At 37.0% G+C, this 12,922-nt stretch overlaps 1 protein-coding gene across 3 annotated transcripts in view; it reads right to left on the reverse strand.

Moving 5' to 3' along the window:
- Positions 1–775: 775 nt before the first annotated feature.
- The window catches only part of ANAPC10 (anaphase promoting complex subunit 10), a 38,783-nt gene continuing 26,636 nt past the window's right edge, over positions 776–12,922 (reverse strand). The window contains exons 5-6 of one of the 3 annotated variants that reach the window (XR_013922074.1): positions 11,157–11,286; positions 1,017–1,152 (exon numbers count right to left, since the gene is read on the reverse strand). Coding sequence is in view for 1 of the 3 variants with exons in the window: in XM_080343529.1 (XP_080199655.1) it covers positions 922–1,152 (231 nt within the window). In the remaining 2 variants the exon portion in view is untranslated. Of the gene's footprint in view, positions 1,153–11,156; positions 11,287–12,922 lie in introns of those variants that run through there. The other 2 variants (XM_080343529.1, XR_013922075.1) reach the window with 2 other exon arrangements.

Consider the following 12,922-nt stretch of genomic DNA (forward strand, 5'->3'; position numbering starts at 1 on the left):
ATCCTGTGATTCTGTGACATTGGCCCTCCAGATTCATTCCTACTGTTACTATATGTTAGAGCATTCCTAATTCTCCTTCTGGTTTGAACACCTGTCACATTTAGATTATCTATACTCATATCTATATTAATGTATATACAGTATTGAATAATTTGGAAAGATTTGGGTTTTTTTTCTTCATTTCATTAGCATCTTCATTTCATTATCAGTCACTGGAATGAGCTCCTCAGGGAAGTGGTCACAGCATCAAGCTTATCAGAGTTCAAGAAGCATCTGGATGATGCTCTTAGTCATATAGTTTAGTTTTACATAGTCCTGTGAGAAGTAGGGAGTCAGATTCCATGAATCTTATGGGTCCCTTCCAGTTATATTCTATGATTCTACGATCTACTTTGCAATTATGAAGAAGGTTAAATTCAGGCAGACAGTCATGAAGCAGAAAAGAAACTATACAGAAACGGATAGAACACATTAATATAAGCAATGACGGAAAACATTACGGGTAATGTCTTTAAACTGTGCCTGTTCAAGAATGCTCTTTAAAAAGGGTAGCTTTTAAGTAAAGGACTAAACTAGAACAAACTATTTTAACGCATGATCATTAAGGAAAGAAATCATCTGAAAAAAGATCTGTGTTATATCAAAGCAATTATCATTCCTGGACATGAATACTATACTTAAGTGCTTTTTTTTTTTCCCCTCCCCTCTCAGGCAGTACACAAGCATTCAAAAGACTCCAAGTAAGAGTAATGGAAAAATTACAGGATACAACACACCGCAGCACAAATTATTTTTATTTCAAAATTGTACAAAGCATAAAGATATAATTACACTGAAGTAAACCCTGCTCTTTAAGTAATTCAATATTTAAGCAATGATACTGTCATCAAAAATGCCTTTATTATTTCTTATTAAGAAGTTTCATCTTATGGAGCGATACATCATGAAATCAATTGTTGTACATCTAGGGAATTTACCAATAGAGCTCTCTTCCACTGGGGTGTACACTTTGATTTGTCTCATGTGAGTGTCTCTTCCATTTTGGTGATTAGCTAGAACAGCAATCTGAATCATAAACGTGCGAATAGGCTTCTTATGAGTATCTGTTAAAGGAACATGAATCCAGCCACTTGGTTCCACTAGTTCAAGTTGCTGCCAAAAACAAGACAAAAAAGCAAAACATTCAGAAACTGTTAACATGCTTAATTATAAGTGATCACATATTAAACCTGTTTAATAGAGCAGAGTCTTGCAAATCAGATTCTAGTGACTTTTTCAAATTAATCTGTAATTGTTCAGTTGAATACTCATAGCTAATTTACCACTGACATAACTGGATACAAATTGATTCACAGAATAGAATCAAAGTCATTAGGTTTGAAAACACCTTTAAGATCATAGAGTCTAACTGTAAACCTAATTCAGTTGAGTAGATGTGTTTGCTTTGCCTTTCACAATGTACCTTTCATTTTGTGCCTTAACCTTAAAAAAAAAAGTCAGTATGAAAAAACACAGATTTGCGTATAAATTCAAGAAAGTCAAAGCAATACTATTTGGATCTTATTACTGAAGTACACTGCTCAAAGATGACAGATATGTTAATTTATTGAACTAAATTACATTGTAGTGACTTACATAGAAAACTAAATCCACACAAAGCCTGAGTTTTCAAAAATTTGTTAAGCAAGCTGGGGAGGAGGAAGAGAAAGGTGACAGAGGAAAAAATACAGGATAACTCATGACACTCTCACCTATGTGTCAAAGCAGATGCCTGTCCAATTTATCATTGCTGCGGAGCCATTTATTCACATTCTAAGGTCCATTTTTACTTTTATTCAACAAACCAAGTATAACATGATTTTTTTTGGTTAATTTTAATCCTACAGAAACCAATGTCAAAGCAAGCAAGAATTGCATTTTGTTAACTCTAGACCACATCACTGACACATCATCACGCTGAAATCAAGCTAGATGCTACACAGAAGCATGGTAACAGCTTCTGTTTAAAGCTAGTTGCCCAACTTCAAAGCATGGCTCAAAACATATATGGAAGAGAAAAAAAAAACCAAACAAACCACACCAAGCAGAATCGAAAACAGTTCTCCACAAGCGAGTGGATTCCACACAGCTAAGCAAGACTGCTGTTCTTAGCAGCTGAGTTTCTCTGTGGAAGACCTAAGCTTTGAACAGCTCAAAATTCCTGTCTTTCTCCTGAAAACACTGTATGACAAGCATCCTGTCAAATGCCTTGCCTTTGCTGAAGCTTTCAATAGACCCATCTGAGATCTACTGCTTCACAGGCTGCAAACACCCTCAAGGAATGACCCAAGAAACAAGTAAAAAAGTTTGATCACTATTTCAGGTTTAAAGAGGAAAAAAAAAAAATCTCACATCTCCTAAGAAAAACAAACAAACAAAACAACAACAACAAAACAACAAAACCCACACAACCCAAAACCCCCCACTGCTGCAAGCTCTCCAACAAATAATTTCCGAAGCATTAAATTGACTAAACCTACCTATTCATTTCACTCCTGGTGCTAGACACTTCTACAAACACATTCACTTGTTTGTTGTAACCCTGTCTTTTCAAAAAACCTACAACTTTTTTTTTGCATAGGAAACATCAGGTAACAGTTGGCTTTACAAAGTGATAAAAATGATGTGCTGTTGAAGCAGCTTTAAAAAGGGGAAATTTGTCATGGTGAGGTAGCAGTCAATAGTTTGAGCAAGTATGCTTTCCATCTCCAAAGTGAACAGAAAGGAAGAAGATCCCAGTAATATTTTATTCAGCTAGTACTGACGGTGAAGTGGCTATGATTTAGAAGAGAATGAAAAAGTTATTTCTAATGAAACTTACATTTTAATATTATTCTCATATATTACAAATTTTGACTGCTCATTTGAAGTGGAAAATTTAAGTTCCCTAGCTAGGGTGTTATTGTTTTATTCTTGGTTTGAAATGAAATGGATTAGTTAATACAGTTAAAAAAAACCCAAACATGTACCACCTTCTATAGGTTGACATAATTGGTTTCAGACAGATCCAATATAGTTTGGGCTTGTATGCTTTATTGGGAAAAATTGCAGAGAGTGAAATATTGACTCCATCTCCAGAATGAAGAGAGCTACCAAATGACTGGCAAAAGTGGACTATTTGTACAAAAAGAAGTGAGATGCTTATTAAATTCACAGAGAAACTAACATTTTATTTTAAGACAACTAGTCATAAAGGTAAGCACTGGAAAGAGGTGCAAAGGTAATTTTATTAATGTAATAATATACTCTATGTGGTAAGATACAATTTTTGTTTATATGTTTATCAGAGCTTTGTTTCATCCCTGATCAATGGGAGGTGGTCATAAAAACATAATGCTGTAAATAAAGTTTCAGTCCTGCTACAAAGGCAGTCAATTTCTTTACAAGCAGAGATAGGGCAAGTAATTTCTACATCTGTAAAACAGGCAACATTAAATTAATTAGATTAAAATATTCCCTAGTTCCAGATGTCAGATACTTTGAAACTGATTTTTCCCTCTCCTTAGTAACATACAGTATGTTACATGAGGTTTAGCTCCCACTGAGCTCACTTGCAGTTGTGTCTGGATTTCTGTAAATTGATGAGTTCAAACCAGCCACCAGAACAAACTATGAACAGCCACCTAGGAACAGTTACTTAAGTTCATAATGTAAAAACACCATGACTAAGCACAGATCATACACAATTCATCGAGCAGCAGTCAAGCTGTCTCAGCCACAAAGCTTTTTTATTCCTGAAATGTCCTCTGCTTCACTCACTCCACATGTTCCAACTTTCGTAACACAAGAATATGCATCCTTTACTGTACAAATCCTGGACTCATCCTCAAAATAGACCCCCTTTCCCAATTACAATCAAATAGTTGCCTCTTGGACAAAGCATGTAACATTTGTGATGAAGCTGGAGGTTGTATGACAATGCATTAAGTACAAGAGGTCTGAGACAAATGTTTGAAAAAAGGTAATGATTTTTGCCCTCTAAATAACATTACTGTACTGTGACATTTGAGGCTTTTTTTTTAATTGATGCCTACATATTTCAGTAAAGTGATTAAAACCTTGAGACCCACTCAACTCCTGACGTTTAAATACAACAAAACCTAGCAATTATTACCTGAACATCCACTAAAAAATGAAATAATATTTTGCCAGTATGACACACACATTTTCTATGACCAAAGGAATGGTACAAACCAGACACACACATACTCCTGAATTCTTCTCCTCCCCATCTGTCACGCTCTTTTAGATGAGTGAGACAGTCTCTTTTCCCAGAGGACCCAGGTCCCTCATCAGGGAGAAAGAATAGGACATGGGAATAGGCAGTGGTGGTACAACACAAAATGCTGCCCACTCTGCTGCTGAACTCTAGTTCTATGTCAGCACCCAGATCCAGCCACTACAATTCAGCACAGAAGTGGGATGAAATATGCAGCTCAATTCTGCCTGGAGCATTCCCAGTGTGAACAGAATCTAAAGGAAACTTACTGTGAAGTTTGAAGAAATTCCTATTAAGCCCATGCAAATGGCAATCTTTCAAAGCCTTGTAAACCGGTCTGGAAATTTGGGTGGATTTTTACAGGGAGGCAAAAGGCACATCCTCAACACAAAGGCTGAACTACTGCCAAATTTCAAATCCTTGCTTCAGAGCTTGGGGGCACTGGAGCATCAAAGGAGGACACCAGAATATTCTCACACAAGCAAAATAGCATACTTTTCACTAGCCTTGTTCTTGGAACAGAACCGCTTTGGCTGAAACTTTCAAAAAACAAATTCAACCCAAGGCAGACATCTGGCATGGAAAAATCTCAAGTCTGAACTGAAATCTGGCAAAAGTTATGAAGTAGCTAAGAGTTACACCTTAAAATGGAAAGGGCCATGCAACCTTACATACAGGTGACACTAGCAGCTCTGCCTACAGTAAATGCTACACTTTAAATTCATTTCGGTTGACTTTGCGGTCAACCCTGTTCTTTAAAAAAGTATTAAACACCATTTATGCATATGTTTCACCCCAACTCTACAGCATAAGTCCACTATAAGAAAATACCAGATTAAGTTTCTTCCTGTATTTTTTCCTCTTAAGTAGGTCATAAGAATCAGTCACAACTAACTGACTTCCAGGAAAGTTTTAAAATCAGCTATATTATTAATTACCTGAGTGAAAATCGAAAGTTTTTCTGTTATGTGTTTTACCACAAAAGGTTAAGAAAAGCAAAACAAAGAAATGAATCAAGGCAAGCTCAATATTAGCAACCCAGGATGGCTCCTGCAGCTCTAGGCTAATCTTATGTACATTATACTAAAAGCCTAGCATTGACTTTGTTGGTTTGTTGGGGGTTTTTTTGGTGTGTTTGTTGTTGTTGTTGTTTGTTTTGTTTTGGGGGTATTTTGGTTGTGTTTGTGTTTTGTTTGTTTGTTTTTTAATTTGCTTCTTATACTATAAGAATTTGCAAATAAGAACATGAAAGTCCTAATAAAGGAACAAAGGGATAAAAATTGAAATGGAAAAAATCACTCACCTGTCCTTTGCTGCTGTTATATGCTCTTATCTATCTCTTCTCCTGCTTTTTCTCCATTGCTTTCTTATTTTTTCCTGTCCTTTGTGTGCTACAGGTTTACCTATGGACATATACTCCCACTCCAGTAATCCATGTTATTTTGAAAGCCAAAGCAGAAAGTGTTCTCAATGGAAATCTTTTCCCCAGTCAATTTAATAGCCCTGTTTCTTCACTTTATTGTATAGTCCAGAGGGTCTACAAAATTCCATACAATTTTGGCAAGGCTACTAAAGCAACTAATGGGTTTTCTACCATAAATGATGCAAACCATACAACAAAATAAAAATTAAAATCAAGGCCAGAGCAACTTGAGGCTACACTTCAGAAAGATGACTGAACACAAGACAAGAACTTTTTAAGAGGAATATTGTTCTACACTGGTATTGCTGGCATCCTTATAGGATAGGAAATTATTTATGCAAAGAAGGTTTTTCTGTTGTACTTAATCCTACTTACATTGAATATTGACGTCTTTTCCATACTCTGTGATATCTTACTTAAATTCTGTGGTGTATTCAAAGCAGCACATACCACAAACTGCTGCTTCTACTAGGCTTATAAGCCCAAAACAAGTTGTTTGCTATATTTACAGTAGACTAACATCCTTGAAACAATACATGATTTTTGCTACTCTATGTAGGTACCTTTTGTGAAGATACAGGAAGAAGAAAAACCCCACTGTAAGTAGCTTCATATTCAGGATAATTACAAACACCTCAGAATGTATACTAGACAAGGCTCTGAGATTTCAGGAGAATAAGTTTTTCTGTGCATATAATGGAAGAAAAAGCAGCCAGTTTTCTTCTCCTGGAAAAAAACCATCCTTTTCTGTATGCATGGACTTACAGAGAAAATTACTGCTGCCATCACAGCTTCATCATGATAAAACATGATTCTTCAAGACATTGGTACCTCACCACACTCACATTTGATCATCTGTATTACCAGATCCAAATGACAACACATTTCCTGTGACTGCCTCTGAAACATGCTGTGAAACTAAACAGCATTTAATTTTGCTCCTACTTTTCTCATAGAACTGTCAAACCTGCTTCTTTTCATTTTAGTGACTTACCTTTGAAATTAAAAGCAGTGGCTAGACTCCACAAATATAATTTTGCCTATGTGCTTCACTAGTTCTTGCCATACAGTTATATAAAAATCCAAAGCTTTTCAAAGGAGGTTTTCTCAATAAATAATGCATTCTTCCAAGGAAAAGACGATCATAAAGTTCCAGAGGAAAAAAATGCTATCTTCATAACTGAAGTATTTATCAATACACAGCCTTTCTCCCAGTTGAGTGATCAAATATAGGAAGGGCTTTTCCTTGTTTAGATATTGTTTTTTTACAGCTATGCAAATGTTTCCACAACAACTGGCAAAGAGAAAGAAGGCTGGCTAAATTTCCGAAATTGCCTTTACATAACTGCCATCCTCTACCATATAGCTACCAGGATTCAGAATCAGTAGACCTCTGCATATTCCCAGTATTGGAACTGTCAACGTATGAAGTAGCAGAGCTTGGGCCTCAGCCATCACTTCACTTAGGAAGGAAGAGAACCAGTTAATGGCAGTGATGCACCAGTTCCAGTAGAAAAACGAAGCATGTCCAAAAAAAACTTAACAAGTTCCAAGTGAGTCAAAGGAGGGACACCACATTAGCAGCTTAACAAGAAATACAGAAACATGCTCAAAGGACTCACTGTGAAAAGCACACTTCTTCACTCTAACGAAGCAACGACCACCTAAGGAGGTGACTCTGTGGTCTTAATCAGTCACCTCCTTAAGCAGTCAAGAAATCTAACTTCAGTCTATTAGGTAAAAGAAGTTTTCCATTCTTCCAAATAGCAGTTCCTGAAGAGTCTAGAGGAAAACAGTCCATCCCTCAGGAAGATTCAACTATGGGATTTGGGCAGACAGGAGACTAGTTGCAGAATAACCAGTGAAACCTGCAAATACTAAACATTCCTATCATATATAAAAAGCTTTTTGTTCAAATGAGCTGCAAGAAATAACTTTTGGGAAGACTGGGAAGGTTGAAAAATAGAAAGGTCAAAAAGATCCCTGCAAAAAGTTTTATAGAACCTCCTTCTTCAGATCATTCTACTCTTGATTAAAACAGTAAAAATTAACCAATGTCCAGGTATTAGGAAGTTCTACCTGATTAAAATAAAGACAACTAAATACACAAGCCAAGCCAGAAAGAGTAACTTTATAGATTACCAAAATAAATATTTGTCACAGAATATGTATCTGAGCCTAGCAGTAGCACAGAAGTCAACCAGACCACAGAGACCCTGAAAATATACTAGAGGAGTGCTCGATCAGCTCAATAACAAACAGGGAAACAATGGAAAATGACAAGTATATTAGGCCAAATATTCATGAATGCACTAAATTTGACTTCTTTTTTCACCAATCAGCTTTCAATACATCTTGACAAGTTCCTCTCAGAATCATTTGTACCTGTATAAATAATCAAACGTATCAAGTGTGACAATTCAGTTTATGCAGTTAAGTTGTTTGTAAGTGACAGTGTATATATATCCAGAATCATCCATAGATTGTCCTCATTTCACTTATTTCTGAACTGTTGAATGAAGTGGTAAGAAGTCTGGCAAAAACTAAATATTATTTAGAAAATGCTTTGTAAGGTCACACTTCTGCTTTAGTATGTCAAGCAAAAGCACTGTGAACTTCCAGCAGAAGATAAAAACTGGAGTTATCAATAACAATGTTATATCTCATTATGAGGATCTCATCCTTTCAAATATGATCTGTCAAATTTTAAATACATTTGACAAGTTGTAAAAGATCAAAAGGCCAAGGTGCAAAAATGATACAAGCAGAGTTTTGTGCTGTTTGTTGGTTGGCTGGTTTTGGTGGGATGTTTTGTTTTGTTTTTTCTTTTTGTACTTGTTAAATAGCATAAAACAGTTAAATTGGAGTCCAGTGCAATGCTTGGAACCAAAAATATAGTGCTTCTACACAGGTATCACTGAAAACTTGCAAGTAGTTTTTCCATAAGACATGTGACTGGATGGATGGGGATCTCCCTGATACAAGACAAGCACACCCCACAACCACAAAAACAACATGCCCACCTCCCCCCCACCCCAAAAACCCACACCTGTTAAGAAGCCTGTCTGAAGTCTGATCTGAGATCTATTCCAACCACACTCCCCTGCCCTTACTCTCCCAGCTCATTGCCACCATTACCAGCCTCAGCATCAGTATGAGTTTGTCATGACTATCCAAGAGAAACTGTGATAGAGAGGGCATCCCCTTTGGGCATCATCTCAAGGACACAAAAAAAATATACTGAAGAATGTGAGTTCCTCAAAACAGTGTAATGTGTAAGTCCTATACTGCCTAGTGATCCCCATACATTAAGAAAACCAATCTTGATCCATTCTCATTTTGTTACGATTTAACACCGGAGTTCCTACGGTTTCTTAAAACAATACCAGCTCAATCATAGCAGCAAAACTACAACACCTCCAAGAATCACAGTGTAAGTAAATAGCTGCTCTACAAACATGTACTGGCAGGTTACCAGTGTGGGTAACCACCAAGCCATATCCTCCTTGCATGCTGGGCCAAGGTTTAGCATCTATGATGCTCTAATAGAGATTCTTACACTGCCTTTCCAAATTTCATGTTTGGATTACAGAAGCAGCACAACACATGTTGGGCAATGTCAGTGGGCTATATCACACAGCCACCTTGTAGATTACAGGAACAGACATGTTCCTTAAGTAGACAATGTCAATTGCACTAAGACTCAACCTAAATTTCATTTAGCAGAAGTGATTCATCTGCTAAGTCCAGAAGTGGTTTCATTGACTGGTCCATTTTGATATTCTTTAGAATAGAGGTGTCCCAATTAGAATTTTCCCATATGAGAAGCCACCTGATTTGATTCTGCTGATAAAACAATGCAACCTCTTCCCAGACATACTTCGTTGATTCAGACAGAATTTCAATGTAACAACAGGAATAAAATGAGGAAGAATACAGTATTGAAATGTAATCGATTAAATGTTAAACAGGGAAAGTCAGATTTTTGCATTATTATAGCCTTCATAGTTTGTCTTCAAAATCTTCTGAGATAAGCAGCATATAAGAAGACAAGAATTAAGTCTTAGATATAAAGGGAGTCTCTGGTGAGTAAGTATGCACAGAAAACTACTGTCAGTTGGGAGGGAATGGGGTGGAATTGTACATGCTGTGGAACACCAAGAATTTTGTGACATGGATCCACAGAAAAAATAGCTGTTTCAAAAGTATCAAATGATCAAGAATCATAAGTACTGATGTCTGCAAAATGGTCAAGGATGTGCCGAACCGCCCACATGGGAAAAAACCTCCAGACAGATGAAGTCACCTTGGTGGAAGTCCAACAGGTCAACACATGGATGGGTCTAGATAGGTTTGGAGGGGCCCCCTGTCCATGGTACTTAATCAAGCACCACCCTGGCCATCACTCTCACACCACTGCACCTGCTCACAGCCCCTGCCGGTGACACCAATCAGGTACATGGAGCCTGAGACAAATAGCCTTCCAAATGCTCAGCTACTGTGGATGTGTCAGCCAAAACTGTCTTAATTGCAATTTCAGGAAATATTGTCTGCTTAACTCTAGGTGGCGGAAAAAGACCAAAAAGAAAGAAAAAAATAATCAGACAACAATATTTGAGTACTTCATCCTCTAGAATTTGGATGAAAACAACTCTTCACTCTAGAAAACATATCTGCAGAAAATATCAAATCTGTCACAGACTGTTTGCTAGGAATGTCTCTCTGGAAAGAAAGGAACACCGTTTTCACATTTGTTGTGCCATATATTATTTTGATATCCTGTGAGGGACAATGCATAGGCAGCTCTCAAGATTCATTACAGAGAGATGTCTCAAGAGTTACATAGTTTCAGAGAAGGCCAAAAACGTCAAACAGGCTTGGACAGTTTGCTTTTGCATGCCACATCCGTAAAATCCTATTTTTCTGTTGAACGAGGTCACGTGAACTTTTACATATTAGAGCTAATGCATGACACATCAATAAATTAAATCTCATTAGAGAAGGACTGCCTCTCTATGTACATTTTAAGTGGTAGCCATCCTATCCACTGGAACTTAAAAATGGAAAAAACCTTCTCTCTGTCCCTTTGGCAAGCAGAGGGATTGAATCAGCAAACAGAGTGGCAACACAGTCTAACACAGCTTCGTATGTTCTTATATGGAAACAAGGTCTAAAACTTGAAAGCAAATCTTCGACCCACAGCAGGAGGTCATCCAATTTTAGTTTGGTTTCAGCTAAAACAGACTCCATATTAGCAGGAACCTTTTGCTGCAGAAAAAATACTGTCTCTGACTGAAGTCAGTCATAACAACTGTGAAATTTTGGATCTCTGATTTGATGAAAAATGGTATTCATAATTTATTTAAAGATCAGTCAAGAGAAGAAGGGAAGGCAAACATTCTAAGCTCATTAGCATTCTCCTGCTGGGATGTACTTCTCATTAACCAGCTGTCACAATAGACAGGAATGCCATACCTTTACAGGTGCACTGCTATTAAACTGAGAAGGCTCCTGGAACCAGGGGAAATCCTTCAGACCTAGAGGGACTTGGCTCCAATGTGAATCTCAGTTACCTCCCTTGGGACTGGCAGATAGCATGCTGAAGCTGAAAAAGCAACAAAAAAAAAAATCTTGAGCTTATGCTCTAGAGTGGTGGCCTGACAGTGTCAAAAAAAGGTAATGCAGCCCAAAACAAACTTCCTGCTTCAGTTGGCCTACTTCTGGTACCTAAGTCATTTAAAGTCTAAGTTGCAGACATACTGGAACAGACTGCATCTGGAAAGTCTGGTCCTAAAAATGAATGGTAGAAAAAGCTACGGTTTGCTGCAAATCTTTAAACTTTCCAGAATTCCAGTATTCTGAAAAAAAGTGATGAGGAATTTTTCTTTTTTTTTTTTCTTTTTTTTTTTCTTTTTTAAATCAGGGTACTATCCAGTTAAAATATCAGTAACTCAGAGTATTTACTATACATGCAGATGGGAGAAAGGAAACAGGACATAAAAAACCAAAAAAGTTACCAGAAAATATATAGCCAACATGATACATTTAGAAAGAAGTGCAAGTCTAATTTAGTGCAAACATTTTGTACCTTTTGGGAAGCATTTCCACCATAAAAGCTTCTCGCTTGAATGTTTTTAATTTTATGGACAAGAAAGAAGAAGACCTCATATACACAAGGTAATAGGTAAGTATCCTACTAAGTAGGAGCCTGGCAGATGATGACCAACTGATACAGGTAATTTTTGGCATGCTGTGTGATGATAAAGAATAGAACCAGAAGACTCTCTAACAATTAAACGTTTAACCAATCATCTGTTGTAAAAATAAACAACAGCATTAACGTGGCAAATGTGATTAATGAAACTGTTTATTTGAAAACCCTCCCAGTAACTTTTACCTGATCAGAAGACAGGAAGACTGCTTTGCAACACACACACACAAAAAAAAGTACCAAACAACAACAACTCCCCCCCTACAATTTCCCAGGTTCATTCCAACAAATGGCACTATCTGCATTCAAACCTTCTCACAACCCAGAATACCCTTTTAGTGTCAGAACTTTAAAATAAAGCCATCTGGCTAAGTATGTAGACCAAGATTTTCATAAAAAAGTGGGGCACAAAGTTCCTAAAAATTACTTAAGATAACACATTACTAGCCTTGTTTGTTTAAACGCTTATCTTAATAATTTCAGTCACTTTGCATCTCACCCAAAAAAGCACTGAAAAACCCTAAGATCTTCCAACTCCTGTACTAAGATCTAAAAACTTTAGTTGCTCTTCAAAGCAGTATCCATCCAAAATAAGGACATCATCTCCTACAACTTCCAGGTGAGTCAGGCTGCTCTCAGGGAAGACAGTAGCACTTCAACCATCTACTGAAGGAAGGGAAAACACAGGAAGTAGAATAGCAGAGAGTAGAAGAGCAGACCGGCATATACACAGAACACGAAACAGACTGAGCGAGAGCAGTGAAACATGTTACAGCAAAGAAATCAGAAAAGATATTGAAAAAATATAACCTCTGAAGTTCAAGTGAATTTACATTACAAATGAGACTGTTGACTGAAGAATGGCACAAGTTATTACTATTGGCAGCTGCCTTTTATGAAAACTAACACTACAGAATCCTACAAGAAAGGAGAAAATGAGCAATATTTCCTGTAAGCAAAAAAAACCAAGGGCTTTAAAAGAAAATCCTACAACAGTTTCTTGTTAAGAAATGACTTTATACAAGATAAA

Source organism: Nesoenas mayeri (genome assembly GCF_963082525.1).
Source record: "Nesoenas mayeri genome assembly, chromosome: 4".
NCBI classification, from domain to species: Eukaryota; Metazoa; Chordata; class Aves; order Columbiformes; family Columbidae; genus Nesoenas; species Nesoenas mayeri.